The sequence below is a fragment of the Triticum aestivum genome, chromosome 1B, assembly GCF_018294505.1.
Source record: "Triticum aestivum cultivar Chinese Spring chromosome 1B, IWGSC CS RefSeq v2.1, whole genome shotgun sequence".
NCBI classification, from domain to species: domain Eukaryota; kingdom Viridiplantae; phylum Streptophyta; class Magnoliopsida; order Poales; family Poaceae; genus Triticum; species Triticum aestivum.
The window spans coordinates 194692417-194709375 of record NC_057795.1 but is presented as its reverse complement, the minus strand read 5'-3'; the positions used below and the strand labels follow the sequence as shown (position 1 = coordinate 194709375).

At 49.2% G+C, this 16959-nt stretch overlaps 2 protein-coding genes across 2 annotated transcripts; one reads left to right on the top strand and one right to left on the bottom strand.

Moving 5' to 3' along the window:
* The first annotated feature begins 7853 nt into the window (after positions 1-7853).
* LOC123115246 (uncharacterized protein YwkD) lies at positions 7854-10881 on the top strand. Its single transcript, XM_044536458.1, has 4 exons — positions 7854-8128; positions 9084-9173; positions 9253-9456; positions 10480-10881. The coding sequence occupies exons 1-4, from the start codon at positions 7951-7953 to the stop codon at positions 10566-10568; spliced, it is 561 nt and encodes a 186-aa protein (XP_044392393.1). The 5' UTR covers positions 7854-7950; the 3' UTR covers positions 10569-10881.
* LOC123115235 (protein ANTAGONIST OF LIKE HETEROCHROMATIN PROTEIN 1-like) lies at positions 10818-12633 on the bottom strand. The gene has a single exon (XM_044536454.1). The coding sequence runs from the start codon at positions 12483-12485 to the stop codon at positions 11061-11063; it is 1425 nt and encodes a 474-aa protein (XP_044392389.1). The 5' UTR covers positions 12486-12633; the 3' UTR covers positions 10818-11060.
* Between the last annotated feature and the right edge of the window lie 4326 nt (positions 12634-16959).

Sequence of the window (16959 nt, the reverse complement as noted above, 5' to 3'; positions counted from 1 at the left end):
CCGGTGCACGTGACTGCTTCGCATCGCGGCTGGCCATAGTTTGTATGAGTCTCCATCGTGGGAAGCCACACTAAGAAGTTGCGATGATATGGACTCCCGTTGCCCACCGTTATGGATCGTTCCGAAGAACACATGGGACTGAAACTACAAGACGGACATGTACCCAGGAGTGGACGTACGAACCCGAGTAATGTAGCGCAGTAAGTGAAGTAGAGAGGCACAAATGGTATGAACATGCATGGGATATAGGCATTTGTCTCTTACTACCACTAAATGTTGTACGTGCAATGCACGGTGATATTGTGATGTACGTGCCTAAGTACTCTACTACTATATTAATTGGAGGCACATATTAGGTTTTATATTTTTTTATGTGTATGGCCGGAGACCTTCCAACTAGACGTGTCTTTCTCTCCGGGTCGCACTTTGTATCATTCATACCACTAGTACTACATGTGGTCTCCGACCTAGAAGTGGAAGAAGTGGAGACACACTACCACGATGCTCATGTCCCACTCCTTTCACTAACGCGTGGGACATCCAGCACGTGCCGTGTTTGGCACTCCTTTGTCGTAAGAGTTGAAACGCTAGCTTTCATCAAAAATAAAAAATAAATACAAATCAGCAGTGATACTATAACACGCGGTTTCCTTGCTCCTTGCTATTGGAAAGAATAACCCCGTCCGCCGACATGTGGGACGTTGACCATCCTGGTCCACTTTCCATGCACGCAGAACTCCAAGGGAGAGTCACCCCGGTCGTCGCACCGCAGTAATAATGACTAATGAGCCGTCAAATCATAGGCCCAACCTTTCCCACTGTGAAGTTGCTCGGACGAAGGAACCATCATGACTTCGTTGAATTCCTCTTCTTGAAGAAAACTACTGTACCGGTAGTACTGCTAGCTATAGTTGCACTGTACTCCAGCAGAGGCCTCCTTTGGTTCATAGGATAGGAATTTTATAGGAATATGAAAATCATAGGAAGTAAGATGACATGCATCTCAATTCCTATAGATAAAGAGATGGCATTTGATGCATAGGATAGGAATTTTTCCATTGAGTCTTGGCTAATGTACTGGTAATTTGCTCTAAAAACTACAGTAGTAACTAGTACTAGTACATGCTCGTAATTAATTAAACAAACGTACGGGCGACACAGACACACACACTAGCTACTAGTACTACTACTTCTCACATGCTGGCTAGACGCCGTCGTTCTCCTTCTCGGCTTTGTCGGTGACACCGTACTATGCTTGGATCTCCGGCGAGCTCTCCGCAGCAGTGTGTGCGTCCTCTTCTTTCTTGCGGTGGCGGGCCTCTCTTTTCTTGAGTGCTTTCTGCCTTTTCTGCTTCCTCTGTGCGGCTTTGGCCGCCTCTTGCTCTACCGCCCATTCGGCCTTGGCAACTTCAAAGTCTGCCCACGTAGGTGTGAGGTCGTGAGTGGCGATGAACTCAGCGCAGCGGGATGCCATCGCTTCCCTACCATTTTGTGTGTGGTCAAGGGAGGCGAGGAACTCGGCGCGGTGGGATGCCATCGCTTCCTTACCGGTTAGTGTGCGGTGCGGTGGCATGAATGACGCTTGGTGAGAGCTCTAGGGCAGAGTGGCCGGACAACCGTATAGTGCATTGGTTTGTCAAGAGATCAAGAACAGAAGACGAAGAAAATTTGGATTCCCCTTCAATCCTGGTCATTTATTACCATGTAAAATGCATTGGCGGTCATCAAACTTATCTTGATAGCTCACTTTGATCATTGTATATGCTATATGGTGATTATACGGTCACTAGCTCAATGTATAGCTCCGTATTTGTCTGGTTGACCAGTCAAACAGTTTGCATGCGTCTCATCAGCTCGTGTTCTTTATCTATCTATCTATGCGGGCCTACCTGTCAGTGAAGAAAGAAATAAAAACCAAAATTATGCGTATGTGAGGAATCAAACCACGGACTCGTCGCTGCAACGCACACTCGTCAGCCAAATGAAAATGAAATACTTTGCGCTAAATGCACAAACCAATATTTTTATATTATACGTGATGCACACATTAGCGCCCAGCGTCAGCATGTACGCGTGTAGACACTCATGCTCACCCTATCAAACCATGCTAATGCATGCATGTCACCCTCTCAATCAAAGTCCTGCTCATGGCACAACGCAAACTGCAAGCCCGTCACCTGCTTACCCTGGCGGTGCCTGACATTACTGTTTAGACGTTTGCTGGCAGCCTCCGTGAACACCGAGCATGTATTCACCTAGCTTAACACCAACGTCATACTCGTGCTTTAGCACCAAGCTGCTCGACATTAGCCATGGCTCTGCACACGACACGACGATGTGACTCAGTGCCTTGCTCATGTATATCATCCATCACAATGACAATCTATAAAACGACCTAGCAGAGAGGGTACTATGGTACCTATATATGTATCGTGAGCAATCGATCCTAGTAACACTACACACTGAAGGAAATATGCCCTAGAGGCAATAATAAACTTGTTATTTATATTTCCTTATATCATGATAAATGTTTATTATTCATCCTAGAATTGTATTAACCGGAAACTTAGTACATGTGTGAATACATAGACAAAATAAAGTGTCCCTAGTATGCCTCTACTTGACTAGCTCGTTAATCAAAGATGGTTATGTTTCCTAACCATAGACATGTGTTGTCATTTGATGAATGGGATCACATCATTAGGAGAATGATGTGATGGACAAGACCCATCCGTTAGCTTAGCATTATGATCATTACAGTTTCATTGCTACTGTTTCCTCGGACTATGAGATTATGCAACTCCCGAATACTGGAGGAACACCTCGTGTGCTATCAAACGTCACAACATAACTGGGTGATTATAAAGATGCTCTACAGGTGTCTCCGAAGGTGTTTGTTGGGTTGGCATAGATCGAGATTAGGATTTGTTACTCCGTGTATCGGAGAGGTATATCTGGGCCCTCTCGGTAATGCTCATCACTATAAGCCTTGCAAACAATGTGATTAATGAGTTAGTTGCAGGATGAAGCATTACTGAACGAGTAAAGAGACTTGCCGGTAATGAGTTTGAACTAGGTATGATGATACCGACGATCAAATCTCGGCAAGTAACATACCGATAACAAAGGGAACAACGCATGTTGTTATGCGATTTCACCGATAAAGATCTTCATAGAATATGTAGGAGCCAATATGAGCATCCAGGTTCCGCTATTGGTTATTGATCAGAGATGTGTCTCGATCATGTCTACATAGTTCTCGAACCCGTAGGTCCGCACGCTTAACCTTCGATGATGATTTGTATTATGAGTTATGTGTTTTTGATGACCGAAGTTTGTTCGGAGTCCCAGATGAGATCACGGACGTGAAGAGGAGTCTCGAAATGGTCTAGACATAAAGATTGATATATTGGAAGGTTATATTTGGACACTGGAAAGGTTTCGGAAAGGTTCGGGCATTTTTCGGAGCACCGGGAGGTTACCGGAACCCCCCGGGGGGATTAATGGGCCTTATGGGCTTTAGTGGAAAAGGAGAGGAGGGCCGCAGGGAGGCCGCAAGCCCCCCATGGATGGTACAAATTGGACTAGGAGGGAGCGGCGCCCCTCCTCTTTCCTTCTCCCTCTCCACCTCTTTCCCTCTCTCCCCCTCTTGGAAAAGGAAGGGGACTCCAACTAGGATTGGGAATCCTAGTTGGACTCCCCCTATAGGCGCGCCCCTCCTTGGCCGACCTCCTCCTCCTCCCTCCTTTATATACGGGGGTAGGGGGGCACCCCAAAGCACAACAGTTGTTCTCTTAGCCGTGTGCGGTGCCCCCTCCATAGTTTAACACCTCAGTCATATCGTCGTAGTGCTTAGGCGAAGCCCTGTGCCGGTAACATCATCAACACCATCGCCACGCTGTCGTGCTGACGGAACTCTCCCTCGTCCTCAACTGGATCAAGAGCTCGAGGGAGGTCATCGTGCTGAACGTGTGCTGAACACAGAGGTGTCGTACGTTCGGTACTTGGATCGGTTGGATCATGAAGACGTTCTACTACATCAACCGTGTTACTAAACACTTCCGTTTTCGTTCTACGAGGGTACGTGGGGCATACATAACAGATGCATAGATACAACGCAACATAAATAGTTAAGACGAACTAGCACTACCCGGCCATCTAGATATTGACACATACTTGTAATTAAGAAGTTCTACAAACCATGCATAGTTCAAATGTAAAACATGCTAAATGTTAAATAGTTCATACAAAATAGGTAGCGCTACCCATCTAGCAAGCTAGTGGCCGGAGGGACCGGCCTCGTGGTCGTCCCTGGTGGACCTACGACACCCCTGATGACCCTCCTCCTGACGCTCCAAGGCATCCCAATCTATGGGATCCTCCTCCACGCTCTTCCTAGCTGTATATTGAAGTAGCATCATCTTGTTGGTCTCTACGAGTTTCTCATCTCTCGCAAGCTCGCTCACCAATGAGTCGAAGAACTGCATCTCGGTTTGTTTGTTCTCCTTCTCCTCAGCCCTAGTGCATATCCTCATGCCCTCCGGTGCGAGGAACTTCGCGTACTCATGACACTCAGGGAAGTTCATAATTGTCCCTTCCTGATAGAACTCTACCGCCATGGCATTATAGACGTGCACCGCTAACTCCGGGGTGTCCCAGTGGCCAAGCTCATGGATGACAATGTCCTTCCTAATGGTCGCATAATACTTATTCCCCTTCGGTTGCATACCATGAAACTTCGGGGCCATATTGACGAGCTACAAAACCTACAATCTACAATATAATTAAACATACATAACAACTACACTAAAATATTACACTACAACTACACTAAATTCTTTCACTACAAGTACACTACATAGAACTACAATAAAACTACACTAAAATCATATACTATAATCTTACACTAAAATTCTACACTACTCTTACACAAAAAACTCCACACTGCTCTTACACTAAAATTCTACATTACTCTTACACTAAAAATTCTACACTGCTCTTAATTACACTAAAAGTCTTACACTACAACTACACTAAAATCTTATAGTACAACCTTACCCTAAAAATTCTACACTACTCTTACACTAAGAATTCTACACTACGCTTACACTAAAAGTTCCACACTATTACTCTGAAAATTCTACACTACTCTTACACAAAAAAATTCTACACTACCTAGAACTCACTGACGGAGGCGGAGACGGCGAGGGGGCGTTGCGGGGCAGCGATGACAGGGGCGGCGATGGTGGAGGCAGACGGCGAGGGGAGACATAGGCGGAGAAGACGAAGACGGCGATGGCGGCGGAGAAGACAAAGATGGCGATGGCGACGGAGAAGGCGGCGAGAGGGGACGTAAGCGGAGACGGTGGCGGGTACTTGACGGCGGCGACGAAGACGGTGGCCGGGGGTGCTGTCGGCGGCGGCACGGGTTATGGATTTGGAGTAGGTGGGGAATTGGGATGTGGTGGGTGGGTGGTTAATTGATCTGGGGCCAGCGCTGTAATTGCTAGCTTTGGCCGACATGGCCTACACCATTGCTATTGTTTTTTATTTTATTAAATTTTCTCTTTTTTACTTTTATTTGTTGGACACATTGTTTTTATATTCCTATAGATGTTTAGTTTATTATTTTATTGTGTTATTATTCTATTATTCTATTACTTTGCTAATTTAATATTTTATTTTATTAATTTGTGTAAAAAAATATATACATACTAAAATATAGTTCAAGACCAATAATTAGAACAATGCCGATCTCATTAATCTGGACTAGATACATAATAGTTGAAGGATGAAGACAATAACAAATATATATAACTTCTACTACTTGATCTAGACTAAGAACATCATCATCATCAGTGTAATAACTCCCACGAGAAGAAATGCTTCCACAGATCTAGCTAGGAGAGTGAGGCCAAGCATAACACCAGCTAAAAGCGCATATCAAAGCATCTTGAATTTTTTGATTTGGCCGCGCATCACATCATTCTTCAGTTGCATCTCATCTATCTGTTGTCTCGATGATCCAATGGAGTACTAGAACAACTCGCTTACGTACTTGATCTACTCATATCCATGTGTAGCAATATTTTGTCCCTAATGTCTATGGATCACAATATACATACATATTTTCATGTGAGCGACACTAGATGATAGATTTGAATTGTGCAATAGCAAAAATAGACCGAGAGGTATTTTCTATCATATTACCTTTCCATGGTTAGCGCATATGTAGAACTTTCGCTCTGGATTTCATTCTGTGTGCGACACATGCTTATCAGCAGGGCGTCGACAGCCGCAAAGCAGCACAGGTGCCCTCGCTCGATTCCCATCAGCTTCGGTGCCGATGGCATAGCTACCAGATTCAACAGACGTCGCGCTACAGTGGGATGGTTCGTCGGACAGGGCCAGCTGCATTGGTCGTGGCGAGCTCATGTCGTAGCCAATGGGGCTAGAGGAGAGCCCGACCAAGGCGGCGGAATCCCAAACTTCCGACACGCCCCGCCGATAGTGGGCTCGCACGCGGGGCTCGCGCCAATTCGACAAGCTTCGGTGGGTCCATTGTCACCAAAGCAGCTAGCTAAGAGGGAGTAGAACTTTGTGGAGAATGGAAGTGAATGTATTTGAGAAACAAGGGCTGCCAACACTTTTATATATAGGCAAAACTTAGTGTTGCTGTTCTCAAATCGGGCGCGACAGCACTAGATACTTTATCTATGGCATGTATATAAAGCCTACACCACCAGTATCTTTCAACTGGTCAGCACAGTTGGGCCCATATAGTAGTGACGTCTGACAAAATATCGATGCCAACACTACCCATATATAGCCAGCGTACCAATTATGTTGAATGTTGCGGCTAGCCGTTTTCCACTAGTGTAAGACTACTAGCTCGGGATTTGGGATCTCCTACCCAAGATCTGTCGGATTTGATCCGATAGTAATCCAAGGCCGTCGTGTTTCAGCTACCCTAACTCCAGTGCTTTTCAAATCTAAGTGAATCATCCTCCACTACTTTCCTGCCCAAATTTGATTTCTCTTATGAACATTGCTAGCAGCCTAGTTAGTTCCTATCAGGAAGGGCATTGGGAAGTCGAGGCTATAGGGAGAGGGGCGCTCGATAGGTGAATAGAGAGATGGCGCTGGGGTGGTCAGGGGAGGGGCGTGTTGGGATGGGTCGGGAGAGAGAGACAGAGATAGATTTGGAGAGAGAAATGAAAAGTGGGTGAAAGATGGGCTGTTTTTTTTCATATGTGCTAGGTTTTCTCGTTTTTTTTTCTTTGTACTGAAAGAGGTGGAGGAGTGGGGGCAAACATACTATGACCAATTCCTCTTTAATAGTAAAAATTTTAGCTGACTAAAACCTGGCTCGAGATTGAATCAAAATCATTACAAGCCGAATACGAACCACCTGTGCAATTTTCTTTTGCGGGAATAAACTCCAATAGATTAAACCAACTCCATACACCCGTGACAAGGAATGAAATTGCAAGTAAGTCCTTGGGGCACAAGTCTTCTTCCACCTCCCGTATCTCAAGTCAATTTGAGCTCGCTCTAAGCCGAGTTTAGTCTAGATTGTTCAAAACTCATTTGCCCCTCTAGGTTAGACCATTGAATAACCGCCACGAGCACAATGTCAATATAAACAGATAAACTAATTGTGTAGAGGAATAGTTTAAATCACATGAGAAAATAAATTTAAAAGAAATGTTAAAAAAAAGGAAAATGATCATTGTCCTACTATTTGTCGGCATCATGAAATTCAAGGAATGATTCTTTTGGAGAGAAAAGAAGAAATTTGAGGCGTGCAATTAATCCCATCGGCACCAAAAAGAAAACCAGAAAAAACAACCCTGAAAGAGACAAAGGTGAGAAGAAGGCTGGAGCCACACAAAAATACAGGCCCAGAAAGCCCACGCACGGAGCCGAATCGGAGTTGGGAAGGCCACAATGGCGATGAGGTGCCTCTCTTCTCTCCCTCTCCTCTCCGCATCCGGCTCCGGGAAGGCCTGCGCTGTGGTCAGAACGCATCACACTCCCTCTGCTGCCGCGCACCGCCGGATCCGTACTCACATGTCGGTGGCCACCGGCGGTGAGCAGTCCCTGACGGCCAAGGAGCAGTCCCAGGGTAAGATTTTTATGTTCCTATCGTAGTACTTTTGTTTTTTCGTTCCTATCTAGTACTGATAGCACATCTGTGTAGACGAGATGTACTTTAGGCTGTATGGAGTGCAACGATTGTTTCTTTAGTATTTAAAATTTCTGCGTTACTGAATCTGCGGAGTGAAAACATTGGCGACGTTTGGTCGTGGAGGAAAAATGTTTTGCTGCCTCAGCTTGGGCCTGGACTGTCCAAGAAATTCTCTCTCTGCAATTACATCGATACGACTAGTACTAGTTAGATCATTACCATGGTCTAAAAGAATTTAGATCTAGTTCTAGTTAGTACTAATTCTAAGGTTGCAGATCCAATCCCAGAGGCTACCTGTGTTTGCATTTTTCAATGGAGGTTCTGAGGAGCAGTTGAGAGTAGAGTATACAACGACACAAGCAATAGCTTTAGAATTACTTCTCTGAAAGGAGCAGTATATCAATATGTTAGGCATTAAAACCCAAACTATGACATGTTTTTAGTAGCTGGTACTGAAGTAGCAAAACTGTAACTAGCCAGATTTTTGGCTTAACAATCAAAGCTAGCCAGGGTTGCTGGCCAGACCAACCTTGGTCGATATTTGCATTCACGGTGTTCATTTTTTCTGAAATTATGGGTGCTCACTGGAATTTGCTTGCATGCCACAGAGTAATATTTTAGTACATGCAGCATCAAAATACAATTGGTAGGTAGGTCTTGATCTCTATGTGCAAGGGAGATTACCAAGAGCTTAATTTGCATAACGTCATAAGAGTACTCTGCATTCCTGTCGTTGATAAGCAAGTTTTTGTGTCAATGTCATTTCTTCTTTCATACGACTTAGAAAGGCTGGGTTCCATTACCTCAAGGTAACGAAGCAACACATTTTGGGTCAAAGTTCCATGATTATTCCTTAGTGTCTGAATGAAATCATTTCTGATGTCAAACGCAGAACCTGACTATGGAGTTGTTAGTATGCACCATGTTGGAATACTATGTGAAAATCTTGAAAGGTCGATGGCATTCTACCAGGACCTCCTTGGTGAGTTATCTGCGAGTTGTATATGTTTCACATGTATATGCACTGCTTATAAAGTAAAATGATACTGTTGATCATTCAGGTCTTAAGGTGAATCCTGCTAGGCCAAATGACAAGCTTCCGTACAGAGGTGCTTGGCTCTGGGTTGGTTCTGAGATGATCCACTTGATGGAGCTGCCAAATCCGGATCCACTGACAGGACGCCCAGAGCATGGCGGGCGTGATCGTCATACCTGTATAGCAATCAGAGATGTCTTGAAGTTGAAAGAAATATTTGACAAAGCTGGTATATCTGAATTCTAACTCTATTTTTTTCTGCTGTGTACAACAGACACTGGCTACAGTGTGCACATACGTTTTTCCTCTACTTGCCACCAACAACGCTAACCGCTAGTAGAGTATTTAACCTTACATTACTGCGGTGAGTAGCCCAAAGTTTCAACAATTCAGCAACTAAACGCACAAGCTCCAAAAGGATCTGTATACTTACTCATAGATAAAAAAAAAGTACTCCCTCCGATTCATATTACTTGTCACCCACTTAGTACAACTTTAGTACAAAGTTATATTACGTGAGCGACAATTGATATGGATCGGAGGGAGTATTAAATTCTAAGGTGACCCACGAAAACCCATGGATTGGTAGTACAAGCACTAAAGATCGAACTTATAAAACTGCAGTATGGCGTTTGCCTTGGTAGATATAGTTGCAGAGATAGACATATTCATCGCCTCAACTGTATCTGTCAATTACTGTTAATAGAGTGAAGTTATCCATAGTATGTTATGGTTCTGCCTAAATTTGTAACTGTTGCCGGTCAGGCTATTTGTGTGACAGACATGGCAATCAAAACCTCTGAGGGTAAAGTTATAGGTGTCTTGGCTCTGGAAAAACCTGTCCTGGGTTTAAAATAACCATTCTGTAGAAATTGTTGCAAGGTGTCAAAAGGGCGGTCTGATGTTATAGTTGATTCAACACTTGAACAGTGATGCTGATCAGATAAGCTTTTAAAAGACTGGTCAATTGATTTCTAAGAATGTCGAGCATATTACGTCCACATGACTTTATCACCCACATTCCCATCTCTTCGACATGAGAACATAAAGACTCACTGTTCCATGTTTTATGTTAGAACTTAATTCTCTTAGTTGACATTACCGCGTCACCTACTATGACTTTATTAATGTTAATTAGACTGCATTGCAGTTTTGCAATTCATTATGCTGGATTCTAGTTAGCCTCACAAAATTTCTCTATCGTCCATTGTCCGACAACACAATGACCTTCTACGCCTTGACCGTGATGCAGGAATCAGCTACACGCTCAGCAAATCTGGGCGACCAGCGATCTTTGCGCGAGACCCGGATGGAAATGCGTTGGAATTTACACAAGTATAGCAAGTGAGAGTCAGATTTCCAACTAGAACATACCTCACAGAATGGTGCTTGTAAGATTACTGTATCCAAGACCTTGTTGCAGGTCTTGCTGTCTAGCAAACAAGATCTGTCTGGGGCAATTCTGCTTGTGCCTTGTACATACCAGTCAAGAAATTGAGATGTATCTATCACATGATGATAGACTGGCACTTAAAATGTTAGCCAATTTGGTCTTTAGTAGTGATTGAGTATTACTGAATGACATGGGTATGGACAAATGGATATTGTGAATTCCTTCCACATTATGATACTTACACCAGATTTGAATGCGCTACGTTTTCTGATATCATTGTCAGTGCCTTCTAAATATCTCTTGGAACAAGCATGAAAAAAATAGTCCTAATCCCATTCGAAAGCTGTATGTTCTGAACTGGGATTCTTCCTATGCTTTCATGGAAGATCAGTAGTTCATCACATTACAGAAGCCCGCGTTTTGACACGGCGAACAGGCCCCTAGAGGAATGTAACGCTGGGGTGGCCGCCATGGAGGAGGTCGTGAGCAATCCTGTCCCGCTCCTTGTCGGCCTCTGCGGACAGCACTGGATTGGCAGCGGCGACCACGCCGGCATCGTCCTGCTGGGAGAGTTCGGACTGGATGTCGGCGTCGAGCTCCTCGCCGCTGCGTTCGCAGAAGTTGTGCAGCACGCAGCAGGCACCGATCATGTTGTGGAGGTCCGGCAGCTTGGGCTCGGTGCGGCGCTGCAGGCAGCGCCACCGCCCCTTGAGCCTCTGGAAGGCGCCCTGTGCTGCTGCGTGCGCGGCGGCGATGCGCTCGTTGAAGGCGTGCTGCGCCCATGTCAGGTTCTGGTGCGCGTACGGCACGAGCATCCAGTCCGTGAGCGGGTAGCTCGCGCCGCCCACCAGCCGGCACTGGTCGTCTCCGAGCATGCCGGTCTCGCAGCGGGCGTGCAGCGCGGACCTCTCGAGCACGGCGGCGTCGGACAGCGAGCCAGGGAGGCCGATGCATACGTCCGTGAAGGCGCCGTCAGCGTCCACGACGGCCTGCACGGCGACGGAATAGGAGGCCTTGTTGTTCCGCTCCGTGAGGCGGCGGTTGTAGTACTCGGCGACGTTGTCCTTGGGTGGGCCGATGGGGATGTGGTCGGTGTACACGGAGCCGACGACGCCGGGAATCCCGGACATGGCCTGGAACCTGGAGGCGGGGGATTCCAGCGGCCAGCGGACGGCCTTGGGCAGGAGGACGGCGGTGAGGGCGGCGCAGACCTGGAGGACGATGTTGTGGCAGGTGGAGATGCCGAGGCCGAAGCGGCGGGAGACCTCGCGGAGGGGCTCCCCGGTGGCGAGGCGCCAGAGGCAGACCGCGACGCGCTGGTGCACGGGTATGGCAGCGCGCAGCGCGGTGTCCTCCTTGGCGACGGCGGCGCTGAGCTCGTCGCAGAGCGCGTCGAAGGTGGCGCGCGACATGCGGAAGGCCTGGCGGAACTCGGCGTCCGGGCACGCCGGGCAGCTGAGGCGGTCCCACCACTCCGTGCTCCGCTCCCGCACCCACACCCGCCGGCCCCCGCTCCTTGCCGCTGGTGCTGCGTCGCCGCCGCTGTGGGCAGGCGAGGTGGGCGGCGAGCCCTGCACCTTCCTCCTGACCGCCTGCGGCCGCGACGAGCCGTCGTCTCCCGCGGGGACGAAGCCGCGTTTCCTTCCTTGACCAGTCATTTCCGCTGGTGGCGGTGGCAACGGCGCGGCGGCGTGTCCGAAGAAGGCTGGCGCGGCCTCGGCGGCGCCGTAGTAAGGGAAGGCGTCGGGCGCGGCGGCGAGGTCGTCGTTCATGAGGAAGGCGAGGAGGGAGGAGTGGTCGTCGGCAGCTGCTGGGCCGTCGAAGAGCGATGGAAGAGGGGTGAAGGGCGTGAGGTAGGTGCTCATGATCCGATCAGTCTCGTCGAGTCTTGGCTGGCGGAGCTAGCTCGATCGGCGGCGGCAGTCGGAAGTACAGTACTGGCAGTCGGGTGCTTCAGTGAGACGCGGGATGAGGAGGAGGATCGACGACGAGGAGGAGGAGATGGTTGAGGTGTGATGGAGCGCGGGCGAAGTCATATATAGGTATGGGGCCGCGGGGGGAGCTGGGGACGGACGCGGTATTCGTGACGGGAGACTAAAATTATGAGGCGGAGAAGGCGCGCGGAAGGCCGCCGCTCGCCCGCGTGTGTGGCGTTGTACCGCGGCGTACGCGGGTGGGGAGAACGGACGGGTGAGGGGAGGAAAGCGAGTGGCCGAGCCGAGTAGAGTTGCTAGAGTGGTGGGCTGCGATTCGCTGCCGGGTCCCACCGCAACGGGGTTCTATTATATTGAGGGGAAAATGGAAAAGGAAAATATCGTCTGTCGTGTGGTGGACTGATTTGGGGGCTGCCTGGCCGTACTGCCGTGTGGAGTGGTGGACTGACCGATCCGTGACGGCTCTTTCTCTTTCCGCGGGTTTCTTTTGTCACGACCCCTGCCTTGTATGGCCGGCTAGTCTTTGTCTATGGGTGCCTACGCGTCAACCGGATCGCCACTATAGCTGGCCAAACGGGCCGGGATAGTTGGGCCGGCCCGGTAGCACGGCCGGCACGGCACGGCACGTGCTAAACGGGCCGGGCCCGGCACGTGGCATGCCATGGGCCGTGCCTAGGCCTGAAGGGCGAGCACGCGGGCCGGCACGGCACGGCCCGATTAACTTTTTTATTTTTTTATGTATCCTAATATGGGCCAACAGATAAAAATAGGCTACAAAACGCTAAATGCGCGAAATAGGAGGTAGATTAGTGGGCTTGACGTGCCGGTGGGCCGGCCCGATTAGCATACGGGCCGTGCCTGGGCTGCAGGCTGCAGCACGCGGGCTGGCACGGCACGGCCCGTATAATAATCGTGCCTAGGCGGGCCGGGCCGTGCCAGGCACGATTAGGATGGGCCGTGCCGTGCCGGGCTGGGCCGGCCCGTTTGGCCAGCTATAATCGCCAAAACTAGTGCCTCCGTCCCATAATATACTTAATATAACAGCATTTTTAGTACTATATGGCTCCCTGTAGTTCTGAAAAGTAGTTGATTAGAGCAACTCCAACGGGGCGACCCATTTCGTCCGCCGCCGACCGTTTGGGTCGGCGCGGACAGAAAAGGCGGTCCAACGTGCTGAGTCAGACGCGCGTCGGCTTTTCGTCCGCGGGCGACCCACCCGGCCCATTTTTGAGCCGGATTTGCGTCGGCGCAGACACGCGACGGCGCACGCTCACCCTCTCCTCCCTCGGGCCCGCCGGTCTGTGTCACATTGCCCTCCCCCATCCAACAGCAACCCTCGCCCTCCTCCTCCGTCGCCGCCGCCGCCGCCCATTTTTGTCGGCGACTCTGCCAGCTGCCGGGGCCTCCACATCAGCCCAGCTACGCCGCCCACTCCCACGTCGCCCGCCATCGCCGTCTTGCCGCCGGGAGCCGACTGCTTCCCACCCTCCGCGCCCCCCCCACCACACAGCCGCCCCCGACCAAGAAGTCGCCTTGCCGCCCGGCCAAATCCTCACCGGCACGCTCATCGGACGCCGACACGCTGGCACGCTCGTCGGACGCCGGCAGGACAGCTAGCTAGTCCGTGCGCGCCGCAACTCCCTTCGCCGGCCGTCTCCTTCGCCGACGCCCACAAGTTGGTCGACAATTTGCCAAGGTACAAAATGGACTCCGCCGACGAGTTCTTTTTTCACAATTTCCTTTGCGACTCCGACGATTCGTCCTCCGATGACGAGGAGGAGATATTGACTGCTGTGTTGGTCCATCACCACCTCAACAGTCAGCGGCCATTGTTCCGTGGCTCCATTCCGGGCCACCTTCTGGCGTTGAATCGCAACCGAGAGAGCGGGCATTTCCTTCTTTGGAAGGACTACTTTGATACAACAAACCCGTTCTTCAAACATCAGAAATTCCGCCGCCGTTTTCGTATGAGTAGGCATCTTTTCAACCGTATTAGAGAGGGGGTGGTCGGCTATGATGACTATTTTGAGTGCAAAGAGGATGCCGTTGGCAAGATTGGTTTTTCCTCTTATCAGAAATGCACTGCCGCCATCCGAATGCTTGCATACGGAGTGCCCGGTGATCTCATTGACGAGTACGTCCGTTTGAGCGAGTCTTCTTGCCTAGAGTCCCTGTATAAGTTCTGCAAGGCTGTTATTGCTGTGTTTGGCCTGAGTACTTGAGAGAGCCGACTGCTAAAGATACATCCCGTTTGTTGGCGATGAATGCTAGCCGGGGCTTCCTAGCATGCTTGGTAGTATAGACTGCATGCATTAGGAGTGGAAGAACTGCCCTTCTGCTTGGCAAGGGCAGTATAAGGGCCATGTCAGGGCTTGCACTGTCATACTTGAGGCCGTGGCGTCTCAAAATCTCTGGATCTGGCACTCTTTCTTTGGCATGGCCGGATCACACAATGATATCAACGTGCTTCAGCGCTCACCGGTGTTTGCTAGGCTTGCCGAAGGCAACATCCCGCCGGTGAACTTTACTGTCAACGGCCACACCTACGATAAAGGATACTATCTGGGTGACGGTATCTATCCTCAGTGGACCACTATTGTTAAGACAATACCCAACCCTGTCGGAGAGAAGAGGAAAATATTTACCCAAGAGCAAGAGAGTGCTAGGAAGGATGTCGAGCGTGCCTTTGGTGTTTTGCAATCTCGATAGGGCATCGTCCGGTATCCTGCTAATATCTGGAGCATGCAGAAATTGTGGGAGGTGATGACTGCTTATGTGATCATGGATAATATGATCGTAGAAGACGAGCGCCTGAAACGTCTGTATGATCAAGGGTTTCAGTTTCAGGGTAAGAATGTTGTGCCTAAGCATGGAGTAGCGGCAATGTTTGAACAGTTCAACCAATTTCATCAAGACATGCGTGATTGAGAAACTCACGTGTAACTGCAAAATAATTTGGTTGAGCATATGTGGGCTCATGTTGGCAACCAATAGATGCATCTTCTTTTATTCGTTTGCAAAACTATGTGAGAGCTATGTGAGACCTTTTTATTTTCATTTGGCTTGTAATAAACTATGCTATTTTATTCGTTCCAAAACGATTTTATTTTAAACTATGCAATCATGCAAAAAAAATAGGGGGACCAGGCAGCCACGCCGGCACATATGGGTCGGCGCGTTGGGCGCCCTGCCGATCCATATCTAAAACAGGGCGGACGCCGGGCGGGCGGCCGACCCAAACGGACGAAATTGCCGTCCGTTTGGGTCGCCCCATTGGAGTTGCTCTTACCATAATGTTTTTTAGGGGATTATTATCATGTTACGGTCAAATTTTTGTGACAACACGCTCTTCTTTTTGTTTGACTAGCACAAATGCCTGTATATTGCAACAGATGAAAAGAGCAAATTTCACCTCAAGAGACATCCGCAATGAACCAACAAAGACCCAACAAAGGTTCTTGCAAGTTGACAGAGATATGGATGGTGGTATGGCCAAAAAGGAGAGGCCCGTTGACAATGAGTCATACGAACTCGTTAGCAAGACAAAGAATCACATGCCACACACAGTGGCTTGGGCGAGGTCAGCTTGAGGGATGCTGGCCAGTGGCATGAACAGACCCCCTCTTCATGTGCTTCATGACATGTTCTAATCCACCGTAGTGTGTGTCAACGAATCTGTTGGTTGATCAGCCCACTCTAGACACGACCTAGTCTCCTCCTTCTCTGTGCACTAGGCACACGATCCCCGCCTGTGCACGATTGCACAATGGTTGTATTCTGAAACTGTATATATACGGAGCTAATATATCGGCTTGCACCATGGTGCTTTACATTCTCCTTTCCCCCGCTCACATAGTATCAGATGCTCTCCACCTCCTGTGCCTGTAACACCTCTTTCGCTGCCTCCCTGCACCGCTCTCTCTCGCCATGGTCGCACCACGGCCATCTCCGGTCAGCCATGGCCCAACCACTCCTCTTAGGGCCCCAACCGCCTCCATCCCTCTGCTCACTCCATCTGCGCTGGCCAACTACTCTCGGGGGGCACCCTCTTTCCGTGCGAGCCAAACGGCTCCGTTGGGTGATTGCCCTGTCATTGCCGCTCGTCGGAATCTTCATCAACCAACATGTCCCGCTGGTGCTCACTCGGACGCCGCCCAACTACACTCAGTGGCGCAACCTCTTTGAGGTTACGTTCGCCAAGAGCGGCGTAACCGACCGTATCATCGATTCTCCTCGTGCGGCGGTAATTTACTGGCGCCAAGACGATGCCCACATCGTGTCATGGTTGTACAACCGGGTTAGCCCGGAAATCTTCGGCCTTGTTCACCAGAGGAACGCCATGGCTGTGCAAATCTGGGCCTCCTTCGCCACCATGTTCCTGGAGAACGCTGAGCACCAGGTTGTC

What these genes read in the sequence shown, in the direction of transcription:
- LOC123115246 (XM_044536458.1), top strand. Translation starts at nt 7,951, where the DNA reads ATGGCGATGAGGTGCCTCTCTTCTCTCCCTCTCCTCTCCGCATCCGGC. An exon ending in GGCCAAGGAGCAGTCCCAGG is followed by an intron (nt 8,129 to 9,083) that starts GTAAGATTTTTA and finishes TGTCAAACGCAG; the next exon opens with AACCTGACTATGGAGTTGTT. An exon ending in AGAAATATTTGACAAAGCTG is followed by an intron (nt 9,457 to 10,479) that starts GTATATCTGAAT and finishes ACCGTGATGCAG; the next exon opens with GAATCAGCTACACGCTCAGC.
- LOC123115235 (XM_044536454.1), bottom strand. Translation starts at nt 12,485, where the DNA reads ATGAGCACCTACCTCACGCCCTTCACCCCTCTTCCATCGCTCTTCGAC.